The sequence below is a fragment of the Malaya genurostris genome, chromosome 1 (assembly GCF_030247185.1).
Source record: "Malaya genurostris strain Urasoe2022 chromosome 1, Malgen_1.1, whole genome shotgun sequence".
In the NCBI taxonomy this organism is placed as follows: Eukaryota; Metazoa; Arthropoda; class Insecta; order Diptera; family Culicidae; genus Malaya; species Malaya genurostris.
This window is the reverse complement of record NC_080570.1, coordinates 155740037-155761077: the sequence shown is the minus strand read 5'-3', so window position 1 is coordinate 155761077 and position 21041 is coordinate 155740037. Positions and strand designations below refer to the sequence as shown.

At 41.2% G+C, this 21041-nt stretch overlaps 2 protein-coding genes across 12 annotated transcripts in view; one reads left to right on the top strand and one right to left on the bottom strand.

Moving 5' to 3' along the window:
- On the bottom strand, positions 1-11775 carry LOC131426307 (protein virilizer). Of its 2 annotated transcripts, XM_058588936.1 has the most exons (5): positions 11700-11775; positions 11549-11645; positions 7300-11483; positions 843-1720; positions 1-780 (listed from the first exon to the last, which is right to left on the bottom strand). In XM_058588936.1, exons 2-5 carry the CDS (start codon positions 11606-11608, stop codon positions 248-250), a joined length of 5655 nt encoding a protein of 1884 aa, XP_058444919.1. In that variant the 5' UTR covers positions 11609-11645; positions 11700-11775; the 3' UTR covers positions 1-247. The 2 variants fall into 2 exon arrangements, with proteins under 2 accessions (XP_058444919.1, XP_058444920.1); XM_058588937.1 differs by having other exon boundaries at positions 11549-11733.
- A 6659-nt stretch (positions 11776-18434) lies between these two features.
- Positions 18435-21041, top strand: part of LOC131426305 (E3 ubiquitin-protein ligase ZNRF1-like) — a 32382-nt gene continuing 29775 nt past the window's right edge. For 2 of the 10 annotated variants that reach the window (XR_009229069.1, XM_058588926.1), the window contains exons 1-2: positions 18436-18976; positions 19695-20855. Coding sequence is in view for 9 of the 10 variants with exons in the window: in XM_058588926.1 (XP_058444909.1) it covers positions 20756-20855 (100 nt within the window). In the remaining variant the exon portion in view is untranslated. Of the gene's footprint in view, positions 19164-19543; positions 19561-19694; positions 20856-21041 lie in introns of those variants that run through there. The other 8 variants (XM_058588934.1, XM_058588932.1, XM_058588928.1 and 5 more) reach the window with 8 other exon arrangements.

The window sequence follows — 21041 nt, the reverse complement described above, 5'->3', positions numbered from 1 at the left end:
TGCTTGTCACAAAACTGCTGACACACTTTAATACGATGCGATACGGTGTAAAGCACTGTCAAAAGTCAATGCTAAAAAGAAAGATAACGCCAGCTAATTGGACTGCAACCAACAGCTTTTGCCGGCGCAACCCTGGGTACGTAATAATTATAGAGTAATAATATTAGTGTCGATTGCGCTGTCGATAAATGCAACACGCTGCACATGCCGGTGCACGTTCAGAATGATCCTGTTCCAAATACCTACCTTACAGTGGCCGTGAATAGAGTCTACCGCCATAGCGACTGAAGCCACGACCCGAGCGGGATCGAATGTGCGGTGCACCGAAGTGATTCTGCGATTGCTCACGGTAATGACTGTGGCCACTGCTGCTGCTACTGCCAAAGTGTTTTCCGCTGCCGCCGCCGCCGCCTCCTCCACCGCTCGAACCGGATGGACCATCGTGCCCTTGAGACCAGCTAGATCCGCTTCCTCCTAAGCCGCCGCCGCCGCCACTACCACCACCACCACTGCTACTACTTTGACCCCAGCCAGAACTTGGCCGGGTACGGTCGGAAAACGAACGGCCGCGTCCCCGACCACTACCACGAATCGTAATGATGTCCCGAGACAGCTTATTGTACCCGGTAGGACCCGTCGGCTGTGCTCCACACGTTTCCAGTGCCAGAAAATCATCCACGTGCAGCGACGGTGGACGAGAGGTGTTCGGAGGGCGCGAACGGAACAGATCTCCCCGGGTGACGGGAGCTCGAGTGAAACCACGTCCTCGCAGGGGGGTTGCTGAAAAAAAAAATGAAGCATTAAACCGATGTTTCGTTTGAATGCATGCCAACCCAACTTACCGAATATTTTCTTCTCCGGTCGACCGGTGCTCGGTTCTACCTCGACTCGTCGCGTCCGGAAGCACGGAGCAGTCGTCACTCGATCGCGGTGTGAATGCGGTGATGCGGACAGATGCAGCAGTCGCTTGCACTCCGAAGTCAAATTGATATCACCGGACAAACACATCTTAGCCAGTTCCTGCAGATCACACGGCACTTGCTCCCGTTCCAAATCTTCGTCACACGGCGAAAAGCTCAACCAATAACTAGCTTTCAGTTGGTCTTCGAATTCTTCACTGATTATAAAAACGCTCCTGGAAGCATACTGAGTCACAATACCTTCCGCTTGTGGAAGTGGTTCAACGTTTCCGAAATCGAAAGGACACTCTCCGGTGCCAGCAGGTTGGGTATCTTTCAGCAGTTCCACTAGATAGGCTAGATTTTCCTCCAAGGTGTCCAACGGTGCAATGACCGGAGCTAGCGTAACCTCATCAGTGGCGGCAGATGTTTCTACCGGTGCTTCAACTACGACCGTCGGTTTCGGTTCCGTTTTATAGATAACCAGTAAAGCTTTCAACAGTAGACCACAATCGACATCGGCAGCCGCTGCCGCCGCCGGTGGCTCTTGGCCTTCTTTCTTGATTGATTTACGACACAGAAAATTTCCCAACTGTTCCGGGGTAAGTTTTATGCTGCGCTTTGGCAGATTAAATCCGACCAGTGCCGTTTCGTCGATCGTTACTAGCGAACGCCAGAATTCTACCAACATCACGAATATCGGCCGGTAGGTGTCCGAGCTGTTGTCCGGTAGAGCTGCCTTGTCAATCAATTTCTGAACTATCGACAGAATGGAATCCTTTCGCTTTTCCATCGCCACCAGCAGGGTTGTCAGGGTGATGCTGAAAACAAAAAGTGCGGGTGTTTAATGTCAGAGACATAACTGGAGCTCGTTTTTCTGGTGACGAGGTGACGAGTTGCCCTTGTTTTCTGCTGTTGTTTGAGAAATCGGCAGTACCAATGAAACCTTTTCAGGTTTACAAATAGATAATAGTCACTGAGGGCCAGGGGGGATGGTGGACCAATCCGTACCACAAATCATTCAATTTCACCTTTGCTTTTATACTTGAATGCGCTGCTGGTGCGTCATGTTTCATAGCTTGATGAAAACTAGAATTCGTCTGACACGATCAGCTGTTATTCAAACACTAGTAGATTGTTATGAAATTTGGTATTCGGTCATCAAGAGGCTTGTTCTCAAACAAAATATACACCGTTCGAAACTATGTACGTCATTTCTGTGAGAGGCACGGGACTTTTCATTCCATGTAGTATAGAAAATGTACTTCGTTTCAGAACACTTTTTTGCCCATCCCTTGTTACAGGGTCGTAGTAAAATTTTAAATTACTCTGTAGTTATATGCGTTACTTTTTCGAAGATTATAGGCGTTACGAAGCGTTACATGCGTTACTTTTTTGTAGGTTACAGGCGTTACGAAGCGTTACATGTCTTACTTTTTTGTAAGTTATAGGCATTACGAAGAGTTACATGCGTTACTTCTTTGTAGATTATAGGCGTTACGAAGCGTTACATGTTACTTTTTTGTAGGTTATAGGTGTTACGAAGCGTTACTTTTTTGTAAGTTATAGGCGTTACGGAGCGTTACATACGTTACTTCTTTGTAGGTTATAGACATTACGAAGCATTACTTTTTTACAAATTATAGGTGTTACGAAGCGTTACATGCTTTATTTTTTGTAGTTTATAGGCGTTACAAAGCGTTACACGCGTTACTTCTTTTGTAAGTTACAGACGTTACGAAGCGTTACATGCGTTACTTTTTTGTAGGTTAAAGGCGTTACGAAGCGTTACATTTTTATTATTTGTAAGTTATAGGCGTTAGAAAGCGTTACATGCATTATAAGTTACTCCTATTAAGTAGTGTTACATGTGTTATTTCTTGTATGTTACAGGTGTTACGAAGAGTTATTTTTTTGTATGTTATAAGCGTTTCATGATTTTTTTTTGTAAATCTTAGGGGTTACAAAGTGTTGCATGCTGTTTTTGAATCCACTTTTTGGGACTTGATTAACAAAATTGAAAAAAAAAATTATGATATATTTGCGCGTTTCGTCTTCGGCTTATCAGTGCTTAAGGCCATCGTCCAAGTACCATGCGCGCGGGTGGTTCTAGGCAATTTTCGATGGAAATTTTTAAAAATTTGCCCTAACCAAAAACATACCGAGCTTTGAAAAACTTTTCTTCTATCTGCAGGTCAAAAATGTTTGAAAAATTCGGAGGACCGTCCGAGTGTTATCTAAAATAGCTTTGATAAATGAGCGTTTTTGTAATCTTTCACAATTATTACACACATTCGTAGCGTATTTTTTTCAGTTCATTGCAAAACTAACATTATTCCGAACATAAATTGAACCAGCATTGTTGAGAAATAATTCCTATTTCATTTAGTACTTCCAAATCGAAATCGGTTATAGGAAATTCGTTTATTTTCCATGAATAGCGTGGAAAGCTTTTCCAAAAATGTATCTGAATGTAATCCTTGCAGTCAGAAAAAGGTTTAGTCGAAAAAATTTTTCGTATCATCGCATTATTTTTCCAAATAATTGTAAAAGATCACAAAAACACTAATTTTTCAGAGCCATTTTTGATAACAGAGCCATTTTTGTCCTGCAAATTAATAAAAGTGTTTAAAAGGTTTGTATGTTTTTGGTTTTGTCAGATTTTTCAACATTTCCATCGAAACTTTATTAAAACCACCCGCGCGCATTAAAATTGTCTGAAACGTCTAGATCTCGAAAAAAAAAAAATTAAGTCAACTTTCTGGGACTTGAGATTTTAGAAATTTACTTTTTTTGTCGTGAATACGACTTACTTTACTATGGGGTGCCTTTTCAAAATTAGCCATATGGAAGAATGGGCAGAACTTAATCGTGAATATCTCGACTTGTATTAATGGTAGCAACATAATTCTTTCACCATTTCATCAAAAATATGATCAGGAATTTAGGATAATATTTTGAACAGTGTGAGATAACCACAAACAACTCAAAAATTAAGTTTTCTCAAAATTTCAAAATAATGCGGAAAACTCTTTACTTTCGCTTGGGTTTTTCGCGCAAGGACGACGATTTTGAGGTAGTCAGGCACATATCTTCAACTGAATGCGTATAAAAGGGGAACCGTGGTGAAAATCGATCATTTCTTTTCGTGCGTTCGATGGGAGCAGACGTCGTGGGAGTTAAACCTTCAACCAGCAGCGACGGAGAGGGCGCCTTTTGCGTGGTTAAAACCTCAAACGCTCAGGTAGCAACTTTCATTCGCTTGCTGGCCTTCAAGGCGAGCAGACTGCCATCGCGAGAGTTAAACCATCAACCAGCAGCGACGGAGAGAGCGCCTTCTGCGTGGTTAAAAGCTCAAACGCTCAGGTAGCAACTTTCATTCGCTTGCTGGGCTTCAAGGCAAGCAGACTGCCATCGCGGGAGTTAAACCATCAGCGACGGAGAGAGCACCTGCCATCATTTGGTTTTCGGTAGTCATAACGAGAAGTTCAATTTTCATATTGTAGTTCCGCAATATAGGTTTAGAATTCAGAGCCTGCGTGCTGAAACTGGATTCTGGAACTGTATTCCGGAACTAATTTGAGTTTCTAAATTTCAATTCTAGAATTGAAACTGGATTCTGAGTCTGTTATTGGTTCTAAATTTAGTTCTTGAACTCAGGATCCAGTTCTTTATTCCAGACTTCTTCTATTCGGTTCTTTTTAGAACCATAATAATACTCCTAAAGAATTATGCGGAAATTTACTTTACTGTACTCTATAAAACCCATTCTGGTAGTCATGGCGAAAAATCGTCTTCATGTTTTAGAGCTTAGTTCTGGAATATGGGTTTAGAATTCAGAGTCTGCGTGCTGAACTAACTCAAATCGTCACCATTTTTTTTTATTATAAAGAACTATACTGCTTATTTCATAGTATTTAAGTGCGTTTCAGAATGTTTAATGTAACTAATCTGTAATTTAGTCTAGGCGCATCGTTTAAATTTCTAGTAATGAAAGAGGGGAAAGTTGCACAATTCAAACAATCCACTACCAATTCGAATTCGGAAGCATAAATAAATCGTGTCATATTCGTATTCACGACATCCAGTTATGTCTCTGACATTACACACCCGTACTTTTTTCAATGTCAAATGTCTTAGATTTTCATGGAACGGCGAGTGTTATTTTTTGTATGCCGTTATCTCGATTTTTTTGAAAATCTCCACTCTGAGATTTCTGAAATCGGAATAAAATGTTTATGCTCTGTTATCTAAAAAACTGTTATCTAAAAAAACAATTATGATCTCTAGCGAAACTCAACCGCCTTGGATTCCATGGTAGATTTCTAGACTGGATAAAGTCCTATCTCGTTGACCGCAAATGGTAGAAATTGGTGACACTGTTTCGAATTCGTTTTCCATTACCTCTGGTGTCCCATAAGGTAGTCACCTTGGACCTATTCTGTTCCTGCTTTACATCAACGACATTAATCTTTCCCTGAAGTGCTTGAAGCTCTCGTATGCAGACGACTTCAAACTATTTTTAAAAAATGATAGCCAACACGATGCTGAATTTCTTCAACAACAACTTGATATTTCCGGAAATTGTTGTCAGGTCAACAGGTTGGTACTAAATGCTTCAAAGCTGCTTTGGGGAGATCCCCATAACCTTCCCAGATATGAACTTAGATGTAATCTAATTGAACTTGAGTTGCTTAGTGATCGACGCAATGTTTCGAAAGCAATGTTCGTTTCCGATTTAATTCTGGGAAACATCGACTGCTCCAGCCTTCTCGGACAACTCGATATAAATATCAGACGTAGAACTCTCCGGAACAACCCTTTTCTTGTCCCCCAGTTTACTAGAACGAATTATGCGAAGAACAAACCTGTATCAAGCATGATTCGTATATTTAATCGTTGTTATACTATTTTAATCTGTCTCGTACTACTCTCAGAAGCTCATTTATAGTATTTTTAGGAACTTGACCTAAGAATGACATTCACCCCGATTCTGTATTTCGATCGAATCGGATTTCGTCGAACGAATGTAAAAATTTACATTCTCTAGCTCGATCGAGTTCGAGTTTTCGATACAAAAGCATCACTCGATCGAATTACAGATTGCAAATTTTTACATTCGTTCGACAAAATCCGGTTCGATCGAAATACAGAATAGGGGTGATTACTTATAATTCGTATGTTTGTATTTAAATTTGTGAGTTCTAAGTATATTATGTTAGTTTGTAAGTGTACCTTGTATTTATAATCTGTTGGTATAAAAGGTTTTATGCCTACTGGAGATTCTTAATAAGTATCAACTCCAGTAGGCTTTTCCCTGCTCCAAATAAATAAATAAATGTTATCTAAAAAAACATTGATTTTTTTTATGATTCTAAAAAGAACAGATTAGTGGAATTTATCCACTGTTTACAATTATCGAGTACTTTTTGAAATCTTTTATTTTATCTACTCCAGAACCTAAATTCTTAACCAGGACTCAGGAACTGGTACTGAATTCAAGAACTTAGTTCGTAACCGGGAGCAGTCTCTGAATTCAGCTTCGGAATCCAGATCAATAGTTCAGTTCATGAATTGACCTCTAGAATACTAAAACTGAACTCATTACCGGAATTTAGTTCAAGAATTGAATTCTGAATTTGAAATCTGGAAATGGATTCTAAAAACTGAATACAAAAATTAAATTCTTGTTCAGAAATTTAGGTTCGGAGTTTAGATCTCAAATTTTAGCGCCTTAATCCAAATCAAAAATTAATTTCTTGAATTTTGTTCTAGGATTTAGACGTTGAATTCCTAAAATAGAAATCAGAATTCTAATGAATTAAGGAGATAAATTCAGTTCCAAATCCTTTGTTATAAAATCTGAACCTCTGTATTCTGGACCTAAATTCTGAAGCCGAATTCCGGAACTAAATTCTCAAGCTGGAGTTAAGTTCAGAATCCAGGCTTCGATTTCAGTTCCCGAATTCAGATGTATTACTCATAACCCGAATACGAATCTGGACAATCTGAGAAGCGAATCACGACATGAACGATTGAGGCTTTACACTACGCAGGAGGTCTGTTTTAGCTCTGCTTATTTGTTTGTGGACAACGTCCAGTTCTATTCAAAGCACAAGAAGAAATGATCGACTTTCGGTCTTTTATACTCGTACAGTTGAACTGTGGGGACTGAACTCTGCCCGACTACCCTAAAACTGTCGTCGCGGGTACGAGAAAGGCACGCACGTGTCCTCATTTAGTCGGCATTAGTCGAAAACAACGTTTTCGTTCGGCACGTCGGTAAAGACATGGCACATCGGTGACAAATAAAAAGGTTTTTTCGCAAATAGCATTAACTTTACGTCTGCTCGACACAGGGCACATTTTGAAAACGTTTCACTGGGGGAAAGTTACTCACTCATGTTCGGTCAGCAGCAGCATCGTGCGCACCACGGCAGCCAAAACACCGACACCGGTATCCTCGCTGGACAGATTCTCCACGATCGTCGAACAGCAGCTCTCGATGATCTCCTTCGACGGGAGGGAACAGGCCAGCTGCATAATCGGTGCAATATTACCGAACATCATGGCAAACTCGGAATCCAGCAGATTCTGAAAGACGATGTAGATATTTTCCTGCGTTTGCTGGTGGGCCGGTGTTTGTCCCGAGTTAAGCAGGATGCCGCTCATCAGTTCCATGATGCGACCGGGCAGAATCGATAGGACGGAAACTTTAACCGATGCGTGACACACCAAGCTACCGAGAAAGCTAAAAAGCCGGGCGTGGGCGGTACTTGCCAATCCACCCGGAAGCAACGGTTCCTGTAGAATCAAATCGGTGATGGCTTTCGAAATTAGCAGCGTCATGTTCGGAGCCAGGTCGGACAGTTGCAGACAAACACGGCTGAAGATGACCAACAGTGGCGTATAGCTGGACGGGCAAATGGTTTGAATCATTTCGGTGATGGACGGACTTTGCGGGTGTAAATGGGCCGACCAGAGTTGCCGTTCGTTGACCAGTTTACTGATCTCGATCGGCGTAAGTTCCTGACGACATTGGATCGGCAGTGGCAACGGCAGCAGCTCGGAAAATACCAACAACCCGGGAATGAAGTAGTTCGGTCCGTACAGGATAAATTTAATCAATTCACCGATCATTTGCGTCCAGAGGCTTTTGTGGATGTTGTTGGTGTCGAGGCCGTCGGTCGGCGTCGGTTGGGTGAAGGTTAGTAAAATGCGAATGATATCCTTCTGGATTTCCCGGGCATCGTTGATGGCAGCCGCACTGATGGGAACACTTTGCATCAGAGCGTAGGTTCGCAGTAGCGGCTCGATTACGGTTAGGTCTTTGAATTCGGTGTTTCGACATTCGATCAGGTAGGTCATCAGCTTGCGCAGTATTTGAATCAACGGTGTCAAGATCTGGGTCAGCAAAACGCCCTGCATGCTGGCCAGACTGGAAGCGTGGATCGCCGGTTGATCGAAGTAGGTGTAAAGTTTTTCGAGGATTGAAATCAGTAGACTTTTGCCATCGGCCGAGTAGAATTGTAGGATGGTGTACTTGTATTTCAGTTCGGTGTGATCGAGTTCCTGTACTTCGTCGTACTCCGAGATGCCCAGGTAGCGCAACAGCCGTAAGGCAGTGATCAGATCTCCCGGAAAGGTCGTGATGAACTCGAAGCTACGCTTCATCAGCTCTACCAACGGATTGATGTCTTCATAGGAAAATATTTCGTGAATTTCCAACGGTTTCAAATAGACGGCCATCTCCTGCAGCATTGCGCTGACCGACGATTCAAACTGTTCGTGTTGTTTGGCCAGATTGAGCAGACTTTCGCCGTGCCGAGCTAAATAACCTACGTGATCGCAGTTCCGAACGGCACAATCCACCAAATCGACGCTGTAACTTAAAACCGGAGATTTATGCTTAACCCCGGGTGATCCCTCCTTGTTTAGTGCTCGCTTTTCCTTTTCGATCAAATTCAGAAACAGTTTCATATTGTCCTCCATGCAGATCACTTCGACGACATACCGCTTGCCGATGCTGTTGGCCAAATGAAACAGCGACTGTAGATATTCGACCAGCTTGTCCAGATCATCCCGGGTGTTTCCGATGGCATCCAGATAGTAGACGGTTTGCAGTTTATAAGCCATCTCCAGACCCAACATTTGACCGCGGGTAAGCTCGTGCAGTACATCTTCCGGGTGAGCTTCTTCGCCGATCAGCAGTGGCGGTGGACAGTGTTGGAACAAAATCTTCAACAGTACGTTGATCCGGTCGGCCTGTTCCATCAGGTAGTGCAGTTTCTGTTGCTTCCGTAGCAAAGCCGCCAACAAATCGTACACCGAACCGACCAGCGACGACGAAGGTGGTTTCATTTCCAGCAGGAAAATGATCGTATCGATCAACCGGTGAATGTGAAAAAACGTCACCAAGCTCCGATTGGCCGTCAGCGAGCAGCTGATGTCCTTGTGGATGGCAAACTTGGCCGATACGGGCAGAAACCGTTTCGGTTGGCTGTACGCGATCGCATCCCAGGTGAGGGCCTTCGTCAGCTCGCCAACACAATTCTCCAACAGCAGCAGCGTCGCCGGATCCGGTTTGTAGGACGCATCACAGCGTGCCGTGTACAGATCCGACACGGAATTGCGTAGTAAATCTAAATTTTCGTATAGGTTAATCTTTTTCAGTAGCGATTTTAGCGCGAAACTAATCCGGGTCGAAGGATTCTCCTGAATCAAATGTAACAGAATCTGATAGCCGTTGTAGTCGTCGCTTAGGAAATAGTCACATCCGAACATCGTATCCAGGCAGGCATAAATCGAACGAATAATCATCAATTTAATCGACAGAGCCATAAGACGCTGGGAACACAGCCCCAGCAGTTTATCAAAAATGTTAAAATCGGTCTGCGCCAAAACCACCCGAATGAAAACGTTCGTCGAACCGAGCAGTTCGACCAATCGAATGCCGGCTTTGAGGTGACGCAATTTGTACGCCGGCTGAGGTTGAGTCAACGCTAGATCGATGTTCAAACCCAGCTTGATGCAATTCAGCATAAGCTCAACCACCTCCGCCTTCTCGGAAGTCCAACGTTCCATAACGCGCTCAAATTTGGTTCTATTTTCCGGTAGTTGAAAAAGTTGAGTCAACAGCATTACCATCTGATCCGTGTAGTGCACAAACCCCTCCTTGAAATCACCGGATTCCTTAGCGAAATTAACGGTGGCCGCCGCGTTGTACCGATTATTCTTCAACACATTCTCCAGATGTTGAAGCGGCAAAGGATAAACGTCCCCGCCGTTCTGCGGTGGTTCGAACTTAGTCAGGACCGCCGTAAACGGATTGAAACTCTTGTAGTATTCCTCCGCAAAATCATACTCCATATCGTAATCATAATCATCGGCAATATCCTCATCGCTGAGAATCGGTTCGAACTGTTCCGTAGCCGATAGGGCATCTTCCTCCGGCAGTAAAGCTGGAGAAGCAACCGGAGTGGCGGTAGCCGAAACTGGACTCCCAACGGTTGCCACTGCTCCTCCCGCTGCCGTTGCTTTTACACGACCCTCGACAGGACGCTTATCGTACTTATGGCCACCGGATCCGTACCGATAATCGGCATCGTCGTAATCATTCGAAGAATCCAGCGGATCCGGAGATCGCGGACGACGGGGAGAATCGATCGGAGACCGTGGCCGACGACGGTCATCCTTTTCCAAATCGTACGAAGATCCCCTTCGAACACGGTCGTACGAATTGCTTCGAATCCTTCGGGATCTACTTCCGTAATCTGGACTACGAGACCAGTCTCGCTTCTGCGTCTGATAGTCCTTACACAGACTCGGCGAACGTGAATACTCGTGACTTCGTCCCCTGGATCTTGCCATCGGTTCGTACTGCATCTGCCTATCCGTCGAACGGGACACCCGCTTGGTACGCTTTTCGACCACCACTTCACAGTCCAACTGCTTCGGTGATATTGGTTCCGTTGGAATCGGTCCGACGGAGGCAGCCGCCGCCGCCACCCGTCGCGCATACGGTCGGGGATCCTTCGGTATGTCTTCTCCATCGGCCTCCGGATATTCCTTTTGCACAAAAACTTCCGTCGGGACAACCGGGGCCGGTTCTTCTAGCCACTCTTGGGCTACTTCAACGATCCCACCCGGTCCACTGTCTACGACACCGATTTCAACCGGTAGCACTTGATCCGGTTGCGGGGTAGCTTCCCGGGGTGAAACAATTGGTTCCGCAATGTTGGCCGTCAAAATTCCATAAACCGCCAGTGTTATCGTCGTATAAAATCCTTTCAGTACCAATCCATCCGTCGGAATGGGACGCGTTCCACCATCGTCCGGCTTGCCACACTCCAGATGAATGCAGTTGTTCTGATTGTATTCGAAATCACCCAAACACTCGAATGTCGGTGCCCCCGGCTTTCCCAGATCATTCACAAACAGTTCAATCTTGAACTGAGACGGATTGGTTGCTCCGAGCCGAACTCCACCGGGAAAATCCGCCTGTACCCGAGCACCTAACGGAATAATACGAACCTCGGTTATGTAGACCGGTTTCGGAAATTGGACCAGGTCCAGGTTAAGTTTCTAAAATGTTAGCAACAATTTCCGATTAGTGCACAGCCAAAGAAAAGAAAAAGAAGAAAACTCACTTCGTAGGTGTCATGCGAAAACGTATCGAAAAACAGTAATTCCGGAGTTTCTTCGTCCATATTTTTTCGGTAATGGATGCCACGGAACTCTGTACACCTTTGGGAGAATATTTCGTTATGAATAATGCAATTTTATATGAAAATTTACTACTTTCATCAACAGGCACGCTGACTACGACACGCTGGCTGGCGGTGAAAAAATTTTTTTCATTCGGCTGCAACTGTCACTTGCCTCGCCGTATATTTGATTACAGCGGTACGCGTAAAATAGATTCTGACTGTTTCAAAATAAGGGCGAGACCTGCATAGTAAACAAAGCTTTTCATAGGGCATATTTGGGAGTGTCCTAGTTATACATGCATGCCCAAGTAACATTTTTAATATGAATAAATACTTGTAGCTGTCTTCAATGCTACATAATAAATCTTGCATTAAAACTATAAACTCCACGAAAATCTACCGAAAACCTCTATAAGAGCATGTTCCTGCCAAGTGGACAAATCTTCATAAGGTTTATAAAGCAAAGTGAAGAACCAGCATAGACCTGAGTTAAAACTCCAAATTCAAGAAAATTTTAAAACCAGCTCTACGATCAACTTAATTAACTTATTCGGATGGAATAAATTCCGCTATGAATAAACTGTCGTTTTGATGATATTTTTCTTGACTGTGTGTGTCATGTCTGCTTTGAATGCAATCAGTAAGAATATATTAGATTTTAATTACGAGTTTGAGGCTTTTTCCGAACGTAAAAACTTCACGCGCTTTTATTTTTATCGTGAATGTATTAATAAAAATAAGAATTATAACTAATCGCCTTGAAATAAATGCGGTTTTTGAGAAAATCTCCATGATTTATACAAATTATTTTTTGTGATTCATCGTCATTTTTTGTATAAAACTATTTCGTGGCGTTAAAACTTATGCATACGTTCTGAAAATGAATCATGAAAGTCCATCATACATCCTCGTTTTTTTCATTTTGAAGATTATTCGATGTCAATAAAGGCTACAGTAAAGAACATCATAATGGCGACCATGAAATTTTCTTTAATACAACTTACACTTTACCTAAGAAGCAACAAATCGAATAGCCCACAACAAATGTGACATAAATGTACTTTATATCCCTCAAATTTGCTATGAGTAAAACTGTCACCCAATGAACACGCACACACACACAAAGCTAGATTTATGGAAGAATTTAACTTACAATAATGTTTTGAAGAAAATGTTTGAAAGCAATATTAAGAGGGTTTGCATGGATTTATTCTTGTTCAAATTGTTTTATTTTCAGTCCAGTTGTTAGTCTGGGTAAAGGGTTTTATAGAAGCTTTAAAAACTACGATATTACTTGTCAAAAGAAACACTTGTTATAGTTGTCATAAAACAGATAGTGATTGAAAACTCAATTACAAAACTCCTATAAATTATAATCAAAACCAAAAGGCATTCGAATTGTTACTTGGGTAATTCATGTCAGCTTGAAAAATTCCACCCTGGAAATTATAACAAAAAAACTGGTAGTCTCAGTAGCGTTTTACTCGTGTTTTAAATACAAAACGGCAGCGTATGATAGTTTTGAATTTGACAGAAGAAACGTTCGAATGAAAAAAAAGGCGGGTGAGTAATGTCAGAGACATAACTGGATGTCGTGAATACGAAAAAACTGACACGCTCCCATCACTTTTCCGAATATCAGTTAGTTGATTGATTGTATGAATTGTGCAAGCTTTCCTCTTTTTCACTAATAGAATTTGAAGCGATACACCTACATTAAAGTACAGTTTAGTTACATTAAACAGCTACTATTCTACAACTATATATTCCAAACTTGAAACAATTCCTTTTTAATTTGCTAATATAGGAAGCTAGGTACGACAAATTTGTAGTTTATTTTTATTGAAGCTATGAAGTTCGAAGATATCTGATTCTTCTCGAAATTTCAGTACGAGACAATTGCAATGGCCTGGTCTGAAATGTATCTACGATCTTCGGTATGCAAGAGTGATTCTAATAATAATAATGATAATAATAATAATAATAATAATAATAATAATAATGATAATAATAATAATAATAATAATAATAATAATGATAATACAGATTAATCTGTATATATGGCAACCCTGTTTCGCAAGGCATATTTTCACACGACCCCATACTAGTATAAAGATGTGTTCAACATCATCATTTTCGCTTTCGCATTGCCGTTCGTAATTGAATGTGTTAGTGACGGTACAAATCTGCTTTTCTACCTGTCTTCGGAGCCATCGTTCTGACGGTGTCTCGTACGTACAGAGTAGCTGCTTTAACTTAAATGACGCTATTTCTCACATCACATTTCCTTTTATACGTGCTAGTGGTAGCACGGTAGGACGTCCTCCCCTTTGTTAGAATTCCTTTCCTATACGCAGAACGGGAAACAGTGAAACGATATAAAAGAGAGAGTTAGCAGAGCGGCAGCCAGTAATACTGAATGGGTCGTCGAGCTGTGGAGGAACAATTAAGGGCAAGGCAAAGTCCCGCTCAAACCGTGCTGGTCTGAAGTGCCCAGTTGGCGGCAGAATCCATCGTTTGCCTCGGAAGGGGAACTACGCCGAGCGTGTCAGTGCTGGTGCATCGGTCTATCTGGCGGCAGTGATGGAGTACTTGGTTGCCGAAGTGTTGGAGTTGACCGGTAACGCTGCCCATGACAACGAAAACGAAAATCTTCCCTCGTCATCTGCAGCTGGCCATCCGTTGAAAACCCCGTCCTTTTCAGGATGACCACATCACTGTGATAAAGAAATATTTAGAATTGCTTTAAGTTTAGCCAGTTCTGATACGCCTGGAAAGTAGAATGCGCAAATCAAGTGGAAACATTTGTTCTAACAATTTTTGTTTTCGGCCGCATACTAAAGTACTCGCGACAAAAATACATATTGATCTGTGGCAACTCTGTTTCACACGGCATATTTGTAAACTAGTATAAAGACGTGTTCAAAATCATCACTTTCGCTTTCGCATTGCCGTTCGTAATTGAATGTGTTAGTGACGGTGCAAATTATTTTAACTCCCATCTTGATGAATCTTTTGGTAGGAAATATTGAGATCTGAGATGGTTCTCGTGTGTGTCTTGTTTCGGCAATGGGCCTTGCTGGACTTTTTGGCTGCCTTTTTCGGTGGCATTGTGCTGACGGTGTCTCGTGCATTCATATCGGGAAACAATGAGACGACAGGTCCTCGATGTTGCTGTCGTGTGTCTTGTTTCGGGAAGAGTTGCTCAGCAAATGATAGGAAAAGTGAACCATACAACTTTTATATGGATGCTCTTGTATAGATACAGACATCTCGCGTTCTGATTGGCTGGTGCTGTCATGGGTTAAATCAAACAGGTTTTTCAATAGTGTACTATTGAAAAACTTCAATATTGTTGTAATACACGTTCAAGTTGAATATTTTCGATTCTATTGGTAGTTAGATTATATAAATCCTTCTACAGATCACTGAGCTATGAGCTTTCAAAATACGAGAAAGGCAAACGCGCCATATGAATTATCCTCTTTGATACTCGTTTATACCAAACATTTCAGAAAAGTTTAATTGTGAACTATTTAAGAATATGTCACACAACTGAAAGTTTTAGCATAAAATTGTGATCATATTTCCGATGGCATGTAGCAAGAATTATGTTGATTCGTTAGATATAACAGGAGATATTCACGATCAAAAACTTATCACTCTCTCAGAGGGTAAATTTTGAAAAGGCGCCCCATAGTAAAGTAAGTCGTATTCACGACAAAAACTAAAATGGCTGGCTTCGAATAAATAAAACTAAAACGGTGTACTGTGGAAACATTTGTTCCAGTTTCAGCTCTATTATAGATCTCCCATATGAAACAGCCAACTGCTAAATTTGCTCTTACCACTAAAATAAATACAACCCGCATGGTAAAAAAGATATACCTAGAAACAAATACTTCTGTAGTACTCAGAAAGTTAGTACATAAATTATTTAGAATTTGGTACAGTTTACAGGAAAATAAGAGCAAATAACTTTCTTGTTAATCTCTCAGAATCTAGGTGAGTTATTGAGATACTTATAAACCAGTTATGGGTAAATAAAACAAGTTTTTGGTTTGCTCGAATTATCCAGTAAATTTAATCAAATTCTAGGTTATTTTCACTTGTATGCTTTACACAGCTTTTTTGAAACAAAAAATATACTAGCTTGGATATCTGTTCTCTGTGATACAAGGTTTCATAAATTTCCCAATTTGTTGAGAAGGAAGACTTTATCTTTGAAAAATAGTATTTATTATCATTGTGTCCAAGTGATATTTTAAAATCAAAAATTTTTCAGGAACATCTTTGCGTTGGAATTTGGTCTTACGAACGGTGCTGTCAATTAGCCAACTGAATATTCGTCATCTTCCAAAGGATACTTATGCTCGTCTGACAATTTAAAATTTACGATACTTGATTGATAATGATTTTCTTTCTGATTTTTGTTGGAGCATCCTCACCAGTAGAACGAGAGAAGTAGAGTGCAAATCCAGATATGATCTAATAACTGGACTCGCTTGCATCCTTCAAATGGAAACGTATTATCTGAACTAATATGCTAATTTTCTCAATCAAGTAATATGAAACAATACTGAAAAGGATTGCTTAAGTCCAATAAATTCTTTCGTGATTTAGATAAATTAAAATTTCATTCAATTAACACAGCTGAAAATAAAACTGTTAACTACGGACTATTTTAAAGTTCCAACAAATATTGCACTGTTCTTGAATTAGAATTGAAAAATGTGTTGAAATGTTTGCCAATGTATCAAAGAGCATACACAGGTTGTCATTCTCTGTAAAAAAAAAACAACATTTTAGTCACTATTTTTACCTGGAGCTGTTAGCGGAATATATTCAATAGTTGCACTATTTATGTACCATTTAATTCCACTATTTCACTGTCACGTTACTACACTTTCACAAAGTCACTATACTTTAATTAAATGGTAGATAAATAGCGCAACTATTGAACATTTTAGTGAAAGTCAGCCCAAATTTTTATGTCTCATACTATCTCTTCAATTCCGAAGAAACTATAGATAAATTCTTTGTCTCTGTAACTGTGCCATAAAATTCTTGAGGTTGTGCAAATGTACTGTCAGAAAAATATAATGAATTTATTTTCGAGTGACTACGAACGCGACTCCTGAAAAGAAAATGTTAATAAACAGCACTCTTTTCAATCAAACCTATCAACTTTTCGAAAGCCTAAAGTGACAAGATGCCCAAAATTTCACTAAATTCACAAAAAATACCGGTAAAGAGCAGAAAATTTCTGATCACTAGTTAAATCTTACAGAACTACCGTAAAATAAATATCACCTGTTTTTAGTCAGCCTGGGTTGGCGGTTCATTGCATAGAAAGCTGTGCTTACAAGCCCAGTTGTCGTATGTTCGAGCCTCGACCTGGAAGGATTCTTTGTGTCAGTAGGATCCATAGTACCAGCCATGCAATGATTCTGTACACTAAGAATCGGCTGCGAAGTCTGTTGAAACAGAAAGGCCAATTTCCACAAAATTAATTTTCAGTTCATGTTTTGAAGTTATGAACAAAACGAATTTTCAAATTTCCAGGCTTCAAAAGAAGCAATGAAAAACATTAACTTTCATTTCCTAATGGATGTGTTGACACTCAGAAAATGTCAAAAGAAAAAACACAAAACTTTCGAAGAGATCGTATATTCTTTGATTTTCTTTCCTACGGTGGCGTACGCTTTCGAACGGATCGGTATAGTAATTTGGATAAATGCAGTCTGAATGGCATTTGTTGCTTTTTTTGGTTTAAATTAAAAGGACTGTCACTGAAAGAGTATCACAGACTAACAGACATGACAGTATGAGTAAATTCTTATAAAAATAATTTTTCGTGATGCACTAGTTAACTATCTGTACACCCCTTGTGTTATATAAAAGTTTTTAACTAGTTGGTTTCCCCTCGTTTGTCAACACCGATCAGCTGCTTGCAGGGATGCCTGATTTCATCAAAATATTTGAAAATGAATCGTCACAATAAATTATTGGATTACGTTAATAATATATTTAACTTTTTCGCGATGTTGGAAGGTAACCATTTATTTGACTCAACATTGTTCATCTAGACTATTTTTTATTGTGTTGGAAGTTTTCACCCGAAATTAAGTGGCGGCAGACCAGAAGCAAGTAAATATTGTAACAAAACGGGTTCGATTTAGTATTGCGTTGGAGGATGAGAAGTAGGCACAATTATGTATATAGTTTTGGCAATATGTATTAAATATGTATCCTGCATGAAATTCGCATGGACGTATACAAATCAATACATTACAGGTAATTCTGTATGAATGGCAACTCTGTTGGTAAATGAAATAAATAAACACAGTCTAGATGACAGACATGATGTTTTTGATAGGGTAACGTGGCGTCTTCATGACACATGTGAGTACTGTCCCAAATAAAGTAATATTCGAAATGACCGTTAAAATGATTGAAGAATCTAATTTGAGTGTCCTGTCTGTTAGTCTGAGTAGTGAGAGTATGTTTGGAATACTTATGCAATTCTCGATCCCATCGGAATATTTCGGGGTATGAGACAAAACCGTGTTTTTCGTATTATCAAAAATGGTTCATAACGGAAATAGTTTCATATTTTATATAATGTTCGTATAAATCAAAAATATTTTTACGGTATAGATTGTGAGAAATTGTACCAACAACTCTCAGCACAACCCTGAAGAGTTGACCGACACAGAATGACAATGCGAACGTCAAACAAAAGAGTCCAGTGGAATAAGCAGGAGCGCGAGCGAAATGTATAACTTGTCTCTGGCTCTTGCTAAAATCCAACACAAGTTAAAAATCCGTCTCCGGCAGTAGTCCGTACGGGCCTGTCTCCCATCGTCATCAGTCAGTGCGTGAAGTGTTGGTGTGTAGTGTTGGTTCGGCACGGAGACCCGTGTGTGTGGCGACGAGTGCGCGATGTCAAATTTCTGCTAATGGACGACCGTCAGAAATCCTGGTGTGCCATTATTGCATTTTCTCTTTGTCGGATCACAGTTGTAGGACGTTAAAGTTGACTGCCTTGTGCCGTGCTTCTCGCGATCGCAAGTTCGGAATTTTTTGCGGGCGTGATCGGTCTAGGAAAAGCAAATCTTTATCCTTTATTTTGCGGACATTTTTCAACGTCATTCTACAATCTTGAAAAAGGAGAAAAAACCCCGAACCGATTAGTGCTAAACCAGCAGAACGGATGTGAGCAGATACACTGTGGAGGGATGCTGGTCACCTGCGGCGGAAGAAAGCGCCTGCTATTGTTATCGTTGAAGTTAATTTAAGGATCTGTACGTTTGTGAAAAAGTTCGGCTGAAAGTAACCATCGGATGTAGGCTCCCCCGCACAGCGGTGAGGAATAATTGCGTTCATTTTAGTAGGCTATCGACGAAGAACAAAGCCTGCTTAGACTGTTTCAATAGTTCGGACGTCGCACAGTGGGCGGATAAAGAACAGGGTTTGCCAGGCTTTCAATCTTTCCGATTGAAATTGCTGCGATCGAAAATTCTGCGTCGGAAAGTTTAACAAAGAAACAATGGTACTACGCAATATTGTACGGTGCCTTGCTTTTCACACCGTAATCATAATCAGCACAGCAGTTTGAGGTTGATTGCCTTGTCTGTCTATCATCTCCTACTCTCTTTCTCTCTCTCTACATATGTAGATTGTAACAACAAACACGACTGCTGCATGCCAGTTGTCTTAAGTGGAAAATGATAAAGGTGGACTGTAGCGATGCAATTCTGCAAGATGGCAAAAGTCCGGAGTATTTATTTATTCGATCGCCCACGGTGCGCTGACAGAGCTGTTTTATTTTATTTTTCTTTATTTAGAGAGTGAAAAATTTACGTACAGTGTTGCCTGATCCTGAGTGGATCTTTATTGTACAATTGATATAAAATTCAGTTTAATGCTACAGTTTTGTATAATAATCGGTAATTGGATGGTACATAACGATTCTATTGTGAAAGGTCATCGCCATTTATGACTAAAACACTTGTTTTATGCAAATATAATATTTTCACTGGATCTGGCTTCACTGTAATTAATTTTTCTCTCATTTGCTCAGTGCGATTGTGTGCGTGAACCCTTTCTAGTTGCAAAGTTTATTATGGTATCGGTGCGCGAGTGACGGCTGGTTCAAGCGTGAATAATAATAACAATCGTGCTCTGGCCACAGCCGACCGACGAGGCAGGGCAGATCAGTGCTCTCAATTTTGCGGCTCCCGAAATCAAGCAGGCGAATTAAAACACCCAAACACAGAGGGCTGAGCAGCTGTGTGTAGAAGCGAGAACAAGAGAGAATCACCACACTATTGACAAAGTCCACTCAACACTCTGGGACGGAAAGCCTGAAGTGTGACTGACACAAGAAGACGGAACAACAAGAGCAGCAGCAGCAGAAGAAGAAAACGAAACAAAAGTGCTATCCCCAACAGTAAGGTGGTATTGGTGTGGCCCCGTGCGAGAGTTGCAATATTTTTTTTTGTGTCAAATAGTTGGCCCCCGTTTCGATTAAATTCAACAATAAGAAGACCAACAAAAAAAACAGAGTCTCGGAAACGACGGTAGACCCTATCGAGGCGGAAATCTAGTGAATGTGGTTTCCCATCCGGTAAAGTTTCGAGATTCGCTGGAAGGCTGCACCAGCAGGAGAACGAAAGGTTCAAAGATTGAATTTCAAAAAAGTCGTGTCGCAGCAGCAGCAGCAGATTCTTCTATTTTCTTCGCAATGCTGATTTCGTCGTGACTTTTCGAGTCGACCATCGAGTCACAAAATCTTATCGTGTTTTTTTGATTAGTGCCTAGTGTCTTTTCGTTTGTGTGTGTGTGTGTTTATCTGTGTGTGCCACCACTTAGGCTGAGAACAGTTCGAGATTTCCTGTTTAATCAGTGCCAGAACGGAGCACAAAAACCTGTCTCTGCAATTAGTGCGCGTGAAAACGGGCCGATCGTAACACAGACAGAAGAAGGAGACTTCGAGGGGGTAAGCTTTCGGTACAGGAAGTCAGTGTGCTGGTCATAGAGGAAGTAGGATCAGCAGTACAAACCATTGATATTGGGATTCGGAAAAAAAACTAGAAGGAAGCCTTGATACAAAAACCATCCGCGGTGGATTCATGAGAAGAGATGGGAATAAAGGCCAGCACAGCAAATGGTGGACAATCGAGTCCTAGAGCTAGAACATTCTCCACCAGCAGCAGTTCGGACGTGGTGTCCGCCGGTGCAGGTACTACAACAACAATTACTTCTACTACTACTACCACTTCTTCCACCACTAGCAATAATCGTCTACGAACCAGAAGCTTATCTTTGATGCCTTGTTCCTCCTCAGCGAACAGGCACCAAGCAGCAATCATCAGTAATAACAATCATCTGCACCAAAATATGCCCACCAACCATCTCAACCACCACC